Source organism: Aethalodelphis obliquidens, unplaced genomic scaffold, assembly GCF_003676395.1.
Source record: "Aethalodelphis obliquidens isolate GAN/ISIS:26980383/991018 unplaced genomic scaffold, ASM367639v1 scaffold31, whole genome shotgun sequence".
Taxonomy (NCBI): domain Eukaryota; kingdom Metazoa; phylum Chordata; class Mammalia; order Artiodactyla; family Delphinidae; genus Aethalodelphis; species Aethalodelphis obliquidens.
In genome coordinates this window covers 10657131-10669958 of record NW_020837975.1, presented here as the reverse complement: position 1 = coordinate 10669958, position 12828 = coordinate 10657131, and the positions used below count along the sequence as shown (strand labels likewise).

Below are 12828 nucleotides of genomic sequence, written 5' to 3'. Positions count from 1 at the left end.
CTGGTTCTGACTCTTCCATCTCCCTCTTCACTCTATAAGGACCTTTGTGCTTACGTTGGTCCCACTTAGATAATCCAGGATAATCTCTCCAACCTTAATTCCTCCTGTAACCTTAATTCCCTTTGACATTTAATATAACATAGTCACAAATTCCGGGGATCAGGATGTGGACATCTTTATTCTGCCTGCCTCAGCCACTAAGTCAGAATCTCTGTGATCAGACTCAGGAAGCCATACTTTCAACCAGTTGCCCAGGTGATTCTATAAACATTCAAGCTTATATAACTAGTCTCATACCTACTTCTAGCTATGATACGCCTCCCCACCTCTCAATCTCTAAAACAGAATCATTACTCTCTTCGAGGTCACTGATTATTTTTCCACTTATTAAACAAAAGTTTAAGGACTTCCCTGGTGGTCCAGTGGTTAAGACTCCAGGCTCCCAATGCAGGGGACCCTGGTTTGATCCCTGGTCAAGGAACTAGATCCTGCATGCTGCAACTAAAAAAATCCAGCATGCCACAATGAAGATCTCGCATGTGCCAATAAAGATGCCAGCGCAGCCAAATAAATATTTTAAAAAAAGAAAGTTTCTTGGTGCCTACCATATGTTAGGAACTCCTTGAGATGCTAGGAGTACAGATAAGATCCCTACCCTCCTGGAATATGCCATCTAATAGGAATTACTTTCTATTACTTCTTCTTCACCAACCAATCCCTTCCTGTTGGACAGATAACATCCTAAATAACAATTCTTCTCATTGCTTCCTCCAACTCATCTGAAAATTATTCCCCAAAATTATACAATAAAAGTTTCCTGAAAAGATTTCAGATGTAGTAGAAAGCAAGTTAAACTAGAATGCAGAAAACCAAGCTTTCATTTCTAATTCAGTAAGTAAATGGCTAGTGACTTGAAGCATATTAAAACAATTATGAGAATAAATTGCTAAGTTCTATGTCAAGAGTCCTGGTTTCTGCCAATTGGACAATTTGGGGGGAATGATTTCTCACTCCCACTCCCAAAATTAACCCTGGAGAAACTATAGAGGGAAACATGGAATCCAGCAAATAACAATAACAACGAAAACAGAAGTGATAAACTCCTGGGAGGAGGATGGGTTGTTCTGAATCTGAGGATTGAGTGAGCAAGAATGATTAAGAAAACAGAGAAGATAAGTAATATTGTTAATGAATAAGGGGACAGATTACATAACAAGGCAAAGATTAGTAAGAGAATATTGTCAACATTATGCCAATAAATTACAAATTTTAGAAAAATTGAAGAAATTCCTCAAAAATATAAACTTACAAAAACTGTCTCAAGAAGAAATAGAAAGAATAGTCAAATAACTAGTTTTTTTAAATGAAGCAATATGTATTCATAAAACATATATATAAGGGATTAATATCTAGAATATATAAAGAACTCCTCCAACTCAACAAAAACAGAACCCACTTCAAAAATGAGTAAAGGATTTGAATAGCCATGTCTCCAAAGAAGATATACAAATGGCCAACAAGCACATGAAAAGATGCTCAACCATCACTAGCCATTAGGGACATGCAAATCAAAACACAATAAGATACCATTTCATATGCATTAGGATACCTATTACCAAAAAAAAGAGAAAATAACAAGTATTGGCACAGTGTGGAGAAACTGGAACTCTTGTGCATTGCTGGTGAGAATGTGAAATGGAAGAGCTGCTAGGGAAAACAGTATGGTGGTTCCACAAAAAGTTAAAAACAGAACTGCCATATGATCCAGCAATTTCACTTCTAGGTATATACCCAAAATAATTGAAAGCAGAGACTCAAAGAGATCATTAAACAGCAGTGTTCATAGCAGCATTATTCACAATAGTCGGAAGGTGGTAACAATCCAAATGTCTATCAAAAGACGAATGAATAAACAAAATGTGGTCTATCCATACAATGGGATATTACTCAGCCATAACGAAATGAAATTCTGATACACGCTACATCTTTCAGGTATCTTTACTGGATACATTTTCAAAGCTCATTCCAAAAGCTTCTGTGCTTCTGTTGTCAAGAGGTGAAATCTGCACATGGATTTCCAAATTGTTCTGAGGTGTTATATTGACAGTCTGAGGCTCTACTCCACACAGTATGTCATCTTTCTGATGAGGGCCAAGTTTTGGGAGACGGTTCTTTGCCAATAAAATCTTTGGCAGTTCTTTTGACTTCCAGAAGTAGAATGCGTGTTCATGTACTTGGCAATAACTTCCCATCTTGAATTTGTCCCAGCAAGAAAGAGGCTCACAGTTTTAATTAGCAATTGCAGATCAATTCTCTTCTGACAAATTTTTACTGCCATTTCCACCTTCAACAGTTGATGTCTCTGCATTCTTAGATACTTGGCACACACAAGCCTCAATTTCCTCTTTCTCTTTTCTAATTTGCTCATTAATTTCTTCTGTTTTGGCAGAGCAGCAATGCCTATTTCTTTTGTAGGTGATGTGAACGTTTCATTTAAATACAGTAAGCTTGCAAGTTCGAGCCTATCGCAAAGTTTTTCCACTTCTTCCATCATTTTAACCGGCTTTATCTCATCATCAGGAAAGTAATTCCAGGTCTTCCATGAATTTTGAAGTTTTTGCTACCTTTCTCTTTTCTTATATAATTGACATATAACATTATATTAGTTTCAGGCATACAACATAATGATTTGATATTGCCTTTCCCTCTTAATGGCTTTTTTTCCTGGTTATCCTTTTTCTTCTTTGCCAGTAATGCCTTTTGTCTAACTTCCTCTTTCTCCTTACCTATCCAAGCAGCTCCTAATTCACCTCATCTCTGCTTTTCTTTAGCTTCTTCCTTCTTCAATTTTCCTTCAGCTTTTGCTTTTTCCTCTGCTTCTTTCTTGGCTTTTTCTTTTTCTTTGAATTTTTAAAATCCTTGCATCACAGTTATATGCATTATCATCTAACATTCAATTCATTTCTTCTTTTTCCTTTGTGCCCTTGCTGCTCTGTTCTGCTTTTCAATCTCTCTCCTTTCATCATGACATTCTGCTTTTTTTCCTTCATTTAAATAAGAAAAATTCTCTCCAATAATAAAAATTATGCCAGCAGGAATAAAATGCCTCTGCATCATCAAATGATGAATTCATATCCCCAAGTTTAGGAACTTTTTCTTTTTTACCACCTGTAATGCATTTCAAACACTTGGGAAAACACTTAGAAGAAATTGTCCTTTGCTTCACTTTTCTAAGGAACTGAGTTATCAAAAGTAAGATCTACACTGTTAATTTCTCCTCTTTTCACTGACTCAGACATTTCATAAGTTTCAGTTATGCAAGTGAAGTTGTCATTATCTCCTTCTTTAACGGATTCACCAGCTGCTTTTGGTATTGTTTAGAACCACTGCTTTATGTGCTGCTTTGGTCTCTCTCTGCATAACTTTGTATTTTACATGAACAAATCCAAGAACTGCATAATGATTCTGGTTCTTCCAGTCGTTGAGATCAAGTGTTTTCAGGAAGAGAAACTATCCTAACTGCGATTCCTCATCTTCTGTTTCATTTAAGTACATCTTATGTTTCCTCTGACAACTCTTTCTTATCCTCCAGTTCCAGAGGTCAGAGAGTGGTGATGAGAGTGCTCAGGGCCAACCCTGCAAGCACAGCAGTTCACGTCCTAGGTGGAGGGCACTGAGCATCCTTTCTTGCTCTACCGCAACAGTCCCAGCCTCCCACCTAGGCTCTACGAAGCCCAGGAACCAGCACATGAAGAAAGCCAATAACCACTTCCAGATGGAGACTTGCTGGTATGGCCATTTCTTTCAGACTTTCAAAATAACAGATCGCTTTGATTTTCTACAAACTCTTCTAGAGGCTAGAAAAGAGGGGAGTACTTCCTTCCCCTCCTCCAGTCGTACTTATTCTGAGACCTTAGTGCCAGAAACACTAACAAGGACACTATGAGAAAGGAAAAATTACAGGCTATCTCTCTCATGAATATAGTTGCAAAAAGCCCTAAAGAAAATTGTAGCAAAGTGAAGTTAAGAATGTTTTTAAAAAGATAATTACACCATGACTAAGTCGAGTTTATCCTAGGGATATTAGAATAGTTTCATTTTAGAAAACCTAAAAATGTCATCTATAACATTAATAGATTGAGGAGAAAAATCTTATAAGCTCCTCAAAAATATGTGCTGAAAAATTTTTTCAAAACCCATTCATAACTTTTAATAATATCTCCTAGTACTAAAACTAGGAATAAAACTTCCTTGAATCTAATCAATGATGTATTAAAGCATCAAACTAAATGGGGAAATGTTAGAAGCATTTTCTTCTAAAAGAAGATCAGAATCAGATGCCAACTATTACCAGGTCCATTTAAGGATGCATGGCAATCCTAAGCAATGCAAAAAGGCAAGAAAATGAAACTAACAGGGGCTGGAGTAAAAGATGGGGGCCAGAGCATATGAAATGGCACATGCGAGGTGTCTGATACAGGCAGCCATGGACAAGATGAGGATTAAATTATGCCCTAACAGGAGCACTAAGCATAAAGGGAAGTAGATAATTTTAATGAAGTTCTTCTTATATGCTCATGCTACCCTGTACAATGTTTTTTCAAAGTTAACATGCTTTGTCAATGAAAAAAGTAAGCAAAAGTGGGCCAGATGGTAAAAGCTTTACTTTATGAAAATAAAAATACTTATACAAACCTGAATTTTCTTTAGTACAACTGGTATTTCCTGATCCCATACGTGGTTAGTTCCCCCATCAGAAATATATGCTTTACATGCTGTCACCATTTGATTTGTTACCTAAAATAAATATAAGTCCAGAATAACTATAGGTAGAGAAAGAAATAAAATTTAAGTTTTTTAAATCACAAGCATAAAAATATGATAAATAGAAACCTTATGGAATGAATTAATTACAGAATATAAAAAACAAAGAAATATACATTCCAGGTAAAACAAAGAAAACCCAAAGTCACATTTACCTACTGTATTTAAGTCTACGTCACTGAGGCCATCAATTTCACAGTCAACTATATTTTCTCTTTGTCTAGTTCTCCTCTAATTAGGTCTTGATCCAGTCCAACTGTGATTCTTCTCCATCCTTCAACATGCAAACTAAATATTAAGTTAACCACCTCTCACATCCCCCAAAATAAAGAAGGAAAAAAAAAAAAGAAAGACAGCCATTTAAATGGTCTGGAAGTTTAACCAAGATGGCAGGCTGACACACAGAAATTTTGGAGAATTCCTAAAATATGGAAATCACACAGTACCAAATCTACAGAGAAAAAAAAAAAAAAGACTAGAGAAAGTCAGAACCCGGTTCTGGAGAAGGTTACTTGAAGGTAGAACAGTTATGGAAATTTTTCAAGATGGGAGACAATGTGAGGTAACCCTCAGTTGTAACCCTGAACACCGAATTTAGAGCAACTTGTACAGCAGGCAACAGCGACATATGCTAAAAGGACAAAGGTATGAGTGTGGACCACAGTCTTTGAGAAGTGTGGCCCAGGTAGCTACTGCACTCCCAGGAGGACATATCAGAGAAAAAGCTATTCTCACTCCCCTCCAAACAGTAAGTTATACTCCTTACTCACAAGAGACAGACAAAATAAACAGAACAGGGAGGCAAATCAGCAGTCTCAAACACAAAGATGGGCAGACAACCAAGAATCACCAAGCAACTGAAGAAAACAAACATGGTAACAGAAGCATTAAGTTCAACAAAGAGAGAAAATACAGAAAAGATATATGTAAAATCTTTTAAAATATTTTTTATTAACTAAGTTTATAAGAAAGATATGAGAGGATTTTTACATCATGAAAGAAAAGAACTCGGAAATTGAATTTTTTTTTGATGCACCGACCAGCAATTGGGACATAAATGAACAGTCAATGAGCGAGCTGAAAGATCAAAGGACAAAGATGGACCCCCCCCCCAAAAAAAGTTAAGGAACATGGATTTTAGATTCAAGGGGAGAGAATAAATTGAATAGGTGGATAAGGAATAATCAGAGGTAAACAGGAAAACTTCCCAGGAATGAAGAGAGAGGAAAGTCTTGGGAATGAAACAACCCAGCAAGTATAGAACAAGATAAAGGTAAAAAGAACCACATCACTTTGAAATTTCAGAAGTTCAAGAATGAAGAAAAAATCCTACAAGCTTCCTAGGAGAATAAAATAGGTTTCCCACAAAGGAAAAAAAATCAGATTAGCATCAAATTTCTTATCAACAATTGTAGATAGTATACAACAGTATCTTTACAGTTCCAGGAAAAAATTATATTGAACTTAAGAATCTCAAACTAACATTTGAGTGGTAAGACAAAATGAAGTGATTTTCAGACATGCAGGAATTCAGGGGGTTCACCACAGAACTACTGAAGAATTTTTTTCAGCAAAAGAAATAATAAATCCAAGGCAGAGGAAGATGTGGAAATCACAAAACAGAGGTGATCAAAAATGCTAGCAATACTTAGATTTTAGTCTGATCACTTGTTGATTCATACACTGAAAACACAGTAACAATAATATGGAACTAGAAATCTCAATGTGGAACATGTAGCAAGGAGGAAGACAAGTGACAGGGAAGAATCCTAAGGTTCTTGCCTTGCTTGGGACATAGACAATGATTAAATCTATTCTTTGATCTAAAAGAAAGTTGAAATGTGACTGTTATGTTCTGCTTGAATCATTTATAAGTAAATTCTACTCCTGTGTTTCTTGGATGATTTTTCCAATTATTTAAAATAATTAAACATATGGCACTAAATGGGAAGATTTTACATAAACCACAATGTGGGTGGGAGTAGCTAAAGAAGCATTATTTTTCCCTTGATCATTATGTAGAGTCCTTCTTTGTTTCTTGTAACAGTCTAGGCACAATTCTTAGCTCTTATGCAAAACTATTTGGAACAAATAAATTAGAAAATCATCAGTTACTTTTAAACAAAAAACCTGGGGGTTTACCTCTGACAAGCAGAAAGGTCCCCCTTCAATTAAGTACAACTGACTCCAGGCATGCCTTTCTTTTCTTTTCCACAAAGTATGAAAATCCAGAACTCTGAGAGGCACCCGAAGTTCCCAATTCCCTTCCCTGGCTCAGAGGGAAAGCACTGTTAACCTTTTCACAGGGTTACAATGTGATTTCTTCCCTTGGAAACTTACCTTGATAAACAATGAGGTCATTCTCTCCGAAGTATTATAATACCTTGACACACTGTGAATCATTTTGATGGCATTTATCAAATTTTGTATCCCATGTGCCATGGAAACCTAAAATTGAAATATATTAAGCATACATTTATATTTTTAATAACCCCCATCCTATAATATTCAAAACTCTAAACATACATGAAACAGTGTAACATTTTAATCTTAAAAGTCAGATTTTACTACAAGCAACATGGTATCCTTGACTGGATACTGAAACAGAGAAAGGACGTGAGTTTTGACAAAGGTACCAAGGTATTGCAAGATGTTAACAGGAGAAATTAGATGAAAAGAATTCTGTACTATCACGGCAACTTTTCTGTACATGTAAACTTAAAATTTTATTTAAAGATAAAATATTGGAGGTGAAAGTGATTTTAAGTATTAATAGCTCAACTTGCTCTTTTTAAGGATGAAGAAACTGATATCTTAAAGGGTAAAGTGACTAATGTATGGCCAGAAAGCTAATTAGAAACAGAGATCAGACTAGAACTCATTTCCTCATTATTCAACTCAATTCACCTTTCAGCAAACCTACTAAGTACCACGAAGTTCTGAGAATATTGAGAGAATTCCAAATATAAAGAAACTATCCTGGAGGAGGTCAAGGCAGGGTGGAAACGACACACACACAGAAGTGAAATAAGTAGAACAGCCTAGAGCCATCAAGTAGAACAGCATAGAGCAAAGCAGAGCAAGTGCATCTGAGATATCAAACGATTGCTAATGTATATTGAATGATTACTATGCGCCAGGCACTAGGTGAAGAGCTTCACATATTATCTTAATTTATGTTGACAATGACCATTTTCAAAAATATGTATTTATTTGGTTGCACTGGGTCTTAGTTGCGGCATGCGAACTCTCAGTTGCAGCACGCATGTGGGATCTAGTTGCCTGACCAGGCATCGAACCCCAGCCCCCTGCATTGGGAGCGTGGAGTCTTATCCGCTGCACCACCAGGGAAGTCCCAACAATGACCATTTAAGGCAGGTTTGATTTCATCAGATCTAAAACATCACTGATTGTAAGACTGTACCACTGCTTTACAGTCTACTGAAGAAGGGGAAAAAAATGCTCAAGATGGGGAGTCTAACGCCTACAAAAATCTAAGCCACCAAACGATGCATGAAATTAACAAGCCATGGAGAAAAAGACAGGAATAAAGCCTACCTGCCCCAATCCTGCTCCTTGGGGGAGGGATGGAAAATAAACTATCCTGAGAACTTGTTCCACAAGCTGGGGCTCGCTCACTGTAGTCTGAATTCACACCCATGGTACCAAAAACAAAACAAACATTAGTCCTTTCCTTCCCCCGCAAGGAAAGAACTAATAATTTCAGATGGTGTCAAGTCACCTTCACAATGATTCATAAAACCTGACTGACTGTAAGTTGTGCTCTGAATACAGAGATGTTAAAATGTGAAAGAAAAGTCTTAGAATCTATAAAATAAAGTGTTATGATTATTCCCATTTTGCAAATGAGAAAATAGAGATGTAGAGTACCTTGTCCAAGGTCCTAGAGCTGTAGCATAACCACAGCTATGTGCCCGAGATTCTGAGATCCTGCTTTTAACCTTGCTGTAAATCATAAATCACTATGGAAGGACAAGGGAAGGTCAGTGGCCTTCCCACCCTCAAGGAGCTGGACTTTTAATTGCAAGAACAATTTAAAATATATAAAAAGATTTTTTAATAGTGGTGGAATAAATAAGCCAGGAAGAACAACTACTTCTGAGTGTACTGTATGTCCTAGTTATGAGGTGTAACCATGACATAACGAAATCAATTTTATGTGGCTTATGGAAATTAGTATCGTCACTTTGTAGTTAACCCTGTATGTCAGAATTCATATTATACGTGTTATCTGTAGACCAAAAAGATTCTAATTAAAATATGCCTAGGAATCCCTTCCATCCTCAATAAGGCAACTCCACAAAGAATAAAAAAGGCCTGGAGACAGTATCAAATGGGCCAACCAGGGAAATACCCTTCATCTGAATTTTAAACATCATTATTTATAATAGTAGCTCCTGGAGTGCACAGTTCTTATCTATACATAGTGTTCGCACATTTTATGCATAAAATATATTAGTCGATATGCCAATAGCACAATACCAAGATGATAAAATGAAACACAAAATTCATAAAATTTTATCAACAAGAAATGGAAGCATGAGTCCTCTACACTTTTCCTGCTCAACTGACAGTTACAAACTAAACAGCAGCTTCTGGTTTATTTTAAGGAGAATAAAGAAAATGAGAAAAAAAGAATTTTTGAATCTACAGAAATAGTTGGTATATGAGGGGGAAGAAATTATAAGACTTAATACTAACAGTACTTCTCTAATTTCAAAAGATAATGTTAGAAATATTCTTACATCAGAGAATGTAAAAAGCTCAATGATAACAATAATAATAAAGTACATGCATCGCTAGAGGAATTGAACAAAGTTTTTTAAATTACTAGGATGAAAAAAAATACTAGGATGAAAAGAACTAAAACCAAAACTAAAAGATTTGAAAATTATATGAATTTAAATAAGTCTTTTGAATCAAGAAGTTGAAATTAGTATACCTTAAAATTTACAGGTCTTGGTAACAGCAAAAAGCATTATATCTTTCTTCCAAGTTTACTTTTTATAGTGAAAAGCTTTAAATATATTTTAAAAAGTACAGAGATGTTATAATATTCATATACATTATTTTTGCATGTTTATTTTATTTATACAATTTTTAAAGGACATGTATTCTTTTATTATGTTGAGGTACATTCCTTCTATACTCTATTGAGAGCTTTTATCATGAAAGGGTGTTGTATTTTGTCAAATGCTTTTTCTGCATCTATTGAAATAATCATGATTTTTATCTTTCATTCTATTAATGTGGTGTATCACATTTATCCATTTGCATATGTTGAACCATCTTTGCATCCCAGGAATAAATCCCCCTTGATCTTAGTGTGTGATCCTTTTAATGTGCCGTGGAATTTGGTTTGCCACTGTTTTGTTGACAATTTCTGCATCTATATTCATCAGGAATATTGACCTGTAATTTTATTTTCTTGAGGTGTTCTTATCTCGCTTTGGTATCAGCGTAATGCTAGTTGGGCACTTTCTCTTGCTCACTCCTGGGTCACTCACTCTAGGGGAAGCGAGTTGTCCTGTGCAAAGGCCCATGTGGTGTGCAATAGAAGTGGACCCTCCCCAGTCAGCCTCCCCTTCAGAAGAGACCACATCCCAAGACAGCAGCTTGACTGCAGCCTCATGAGAGACCCTGAAGCAGAGGTACTCAGCTATGCTGTCCCTGAATTCCTGACCTACAAAAACTGTGATATAATAAATGTTTATTGTTTTAAGCCACTCGGTTCTGGGGTAATTTCTTATGAAGCAATGAATAACTAATATATTTGTCTTTCTCAATTCACAAATCAGGTCATAGTTATGATAATGCTATATATTTAAATGTAGGTTAAAATAATAAATATAGTTTATAATTCATTACAGATATATAATAGGAAAAGGTATCTTTTAAGTAACTTTTCTGCAATATGTTTTTCCCAATACACACATATTAAATCGATCTTATGTGCTAATTTTTATTTTATTTTATTTAACATCTTTATTGGAGTATAATTGCTTTACAATGGTGTGTTAGTTTCTGCTTTATAACAAAGTGTATGCGCTAATTTTTTAAACTGCACTTTAAAAAGAATACTTACTAGATCACAGTTATAGAGAGGCTGACATACTTTTTCTAGAGTGTACAAATATCTGACATTATCTTTTGATTCATTTGCTGTATCTGTGATTCTTGCATCCAAATCACGCCAATTCTAAGAAAAGAAAGTACAAGAGTCCTATGAAACATCCAAATATACCACTGTGCTAAGGTTTAATCATGAAATTCAAGCTGTCTTCCCTAATCATTCATATACTAAAAGAGTAGATACTTAAATGTGATTGATATATCTTTTTCTTATATTATTTAAGACTTAAAGTTATTATAAAAACCTTAAGTGACTTACTAAAACTGAAGGCTCATTCTGTTTGTAATTAACATTCTGTCTGTTGGCTTAAACCAGACCTGCTTCTACCTGGAGTGACTTTTCTAGGTTAGAAAAGTGACATTACATTATTCTGGGTCTTCAGGAAAGAAAACATTCCCATCAGCAAAGTGTATTTTTCATATCCAGAAGTAATGTGTAGAGATGCTCAGGGACCATGGCCGTTTGCCTCATCCACCATATATAACAATTGATTAATAGCCATAGTAATAAAGGACTACTAGAATCAGAACAAAACAATACCTGAAACTTTCTGAGTGAGGGAAAGATAGAAACAAACAATTCTCAGGAGAATAAATGCAAATAGCAAATAAACTTTAAAAGATGCTCAACTTCATTATTAATAAGGAAAAGGCAAAATACAGCAAGCCATTTTCCACATGTTGGACAGGCAAACAAAAATTTTTAACTGATAATAAGTATTAACAAAGTTGTGGAGTATACACCCTAGGGAAATGCTTGCTTGTAGGCATGTAGAGGCTTTAACTGTAGTAATGTTTGTGAACACATAGAAAAGGAACAATGTTCCTCAAAAAGTTAAACACATTGAGCCAGAAATTCCACTCCCAGGTATATACAAGAAAAATGACAACATATGTCCACACAAGAAAGTGTACCAGGGACTTCCCTGGTGGTGCAGTGGTTGAGAGTCCGCCTGCCGATGCAGGGGACACAGGTTCGTGCCCCGGTCCGGGAAGATCCCACATGCCGTGGAGCGGCTGCGCCCGTGAGCCATGGCCGCTGGGCCTGCGCGTCTGGAGCCTGTGCTCCGCGGCGGGAGAGGCCACGGCAGTGAGAGGCCCGCGTACCGCAAAAAAAAAAATAAGAACGTGTACAAGAATGTTCACAGCAGCATTATTCATAATAGCCAAAAAATACAGATAATGTAAATATCCATAAACTGATAAACAAAATGTGGTGTTATCTATAAAATGGAACATTATTCAGCTGTGAAAAGGAATAATTACTGATACATACTACAACATGGATAAACCTTGAAAACATTATGCCAAGTGAAAGAAACCAGTAACAAAAGACCACATATTATATGATTCCATTTATATGAAATGTCCAAAACAAGCAAATCTACAGAGATAAAAAGCGGATTGGTGGTTACTTAGGGCTAGAATGAGGGGAAGGAGACAGATGGAGATGGCAGGTGATAGCTAAAGAGTACAGGGTTTCTTTGTGAGGTGATAAAATGTTCTAAAATTGATTGTGGTGATGGTTGCACAACTCTGTGAATGTACTAAAAACCACGGAATTTTGCTCCTTAAATGGCAGAAATGAGTAATATGTGAATTATATCTCAAGACTGTTGAAAAAAAGAAAGGAAACAATTTGTCTAAAAACAAGAAAATGATTAAATAAAACCTGATGCATTAACATTATGGAAAACGAAATAGCCTGATCTGATAGGTATAACTCTCCAAGATATGCTGTTGGGGGGACCAGGGAGTTAAAGAAAAACAGAGTATGATGATGCCATGTAATTTTAAAAATTTAGAAACACAAAACAAATATATATATATATATATATATATATATTTTTT

The 12828-nt window shown here is 35.7% G+C and overlaps 1 protein-coding gene and 1 pseudogene across 1 annotated transcript in view; both read right to left on the bottom strand.

Annotated features, from left to right (window-relative positions):
* Positions 1-12828, bottom strand: part of DNAH8 (dynein axonemal heavy chain 8) — a 330122-nt gene that overhangs the window by 290729 nt on the left and 26565 nt on the right. The window contains exons 9-11 of the mRNA XM_027127141.1: positions 10931-11044; positions 7165-7272; positions 4696-4797 (exon numbers count right to left, since the gene is read on the bottom strand). Of these exons, the coding sequence (XP_026982942.1) occupies positions 4696-4797; positions 7165-7272; positions 10931-11044 (324 nt within the window). The remainder of the gene's footprint in view (positions 1-4695; positions 4798-7164; positions 7273-10930; positions 11045-12828) is intronic.
* LOC113630908 (dnaJ homolog subfamily C member 2 pseudogene) lies at positions 1569-3894 on the bottom strand (annotated as a pseudogene).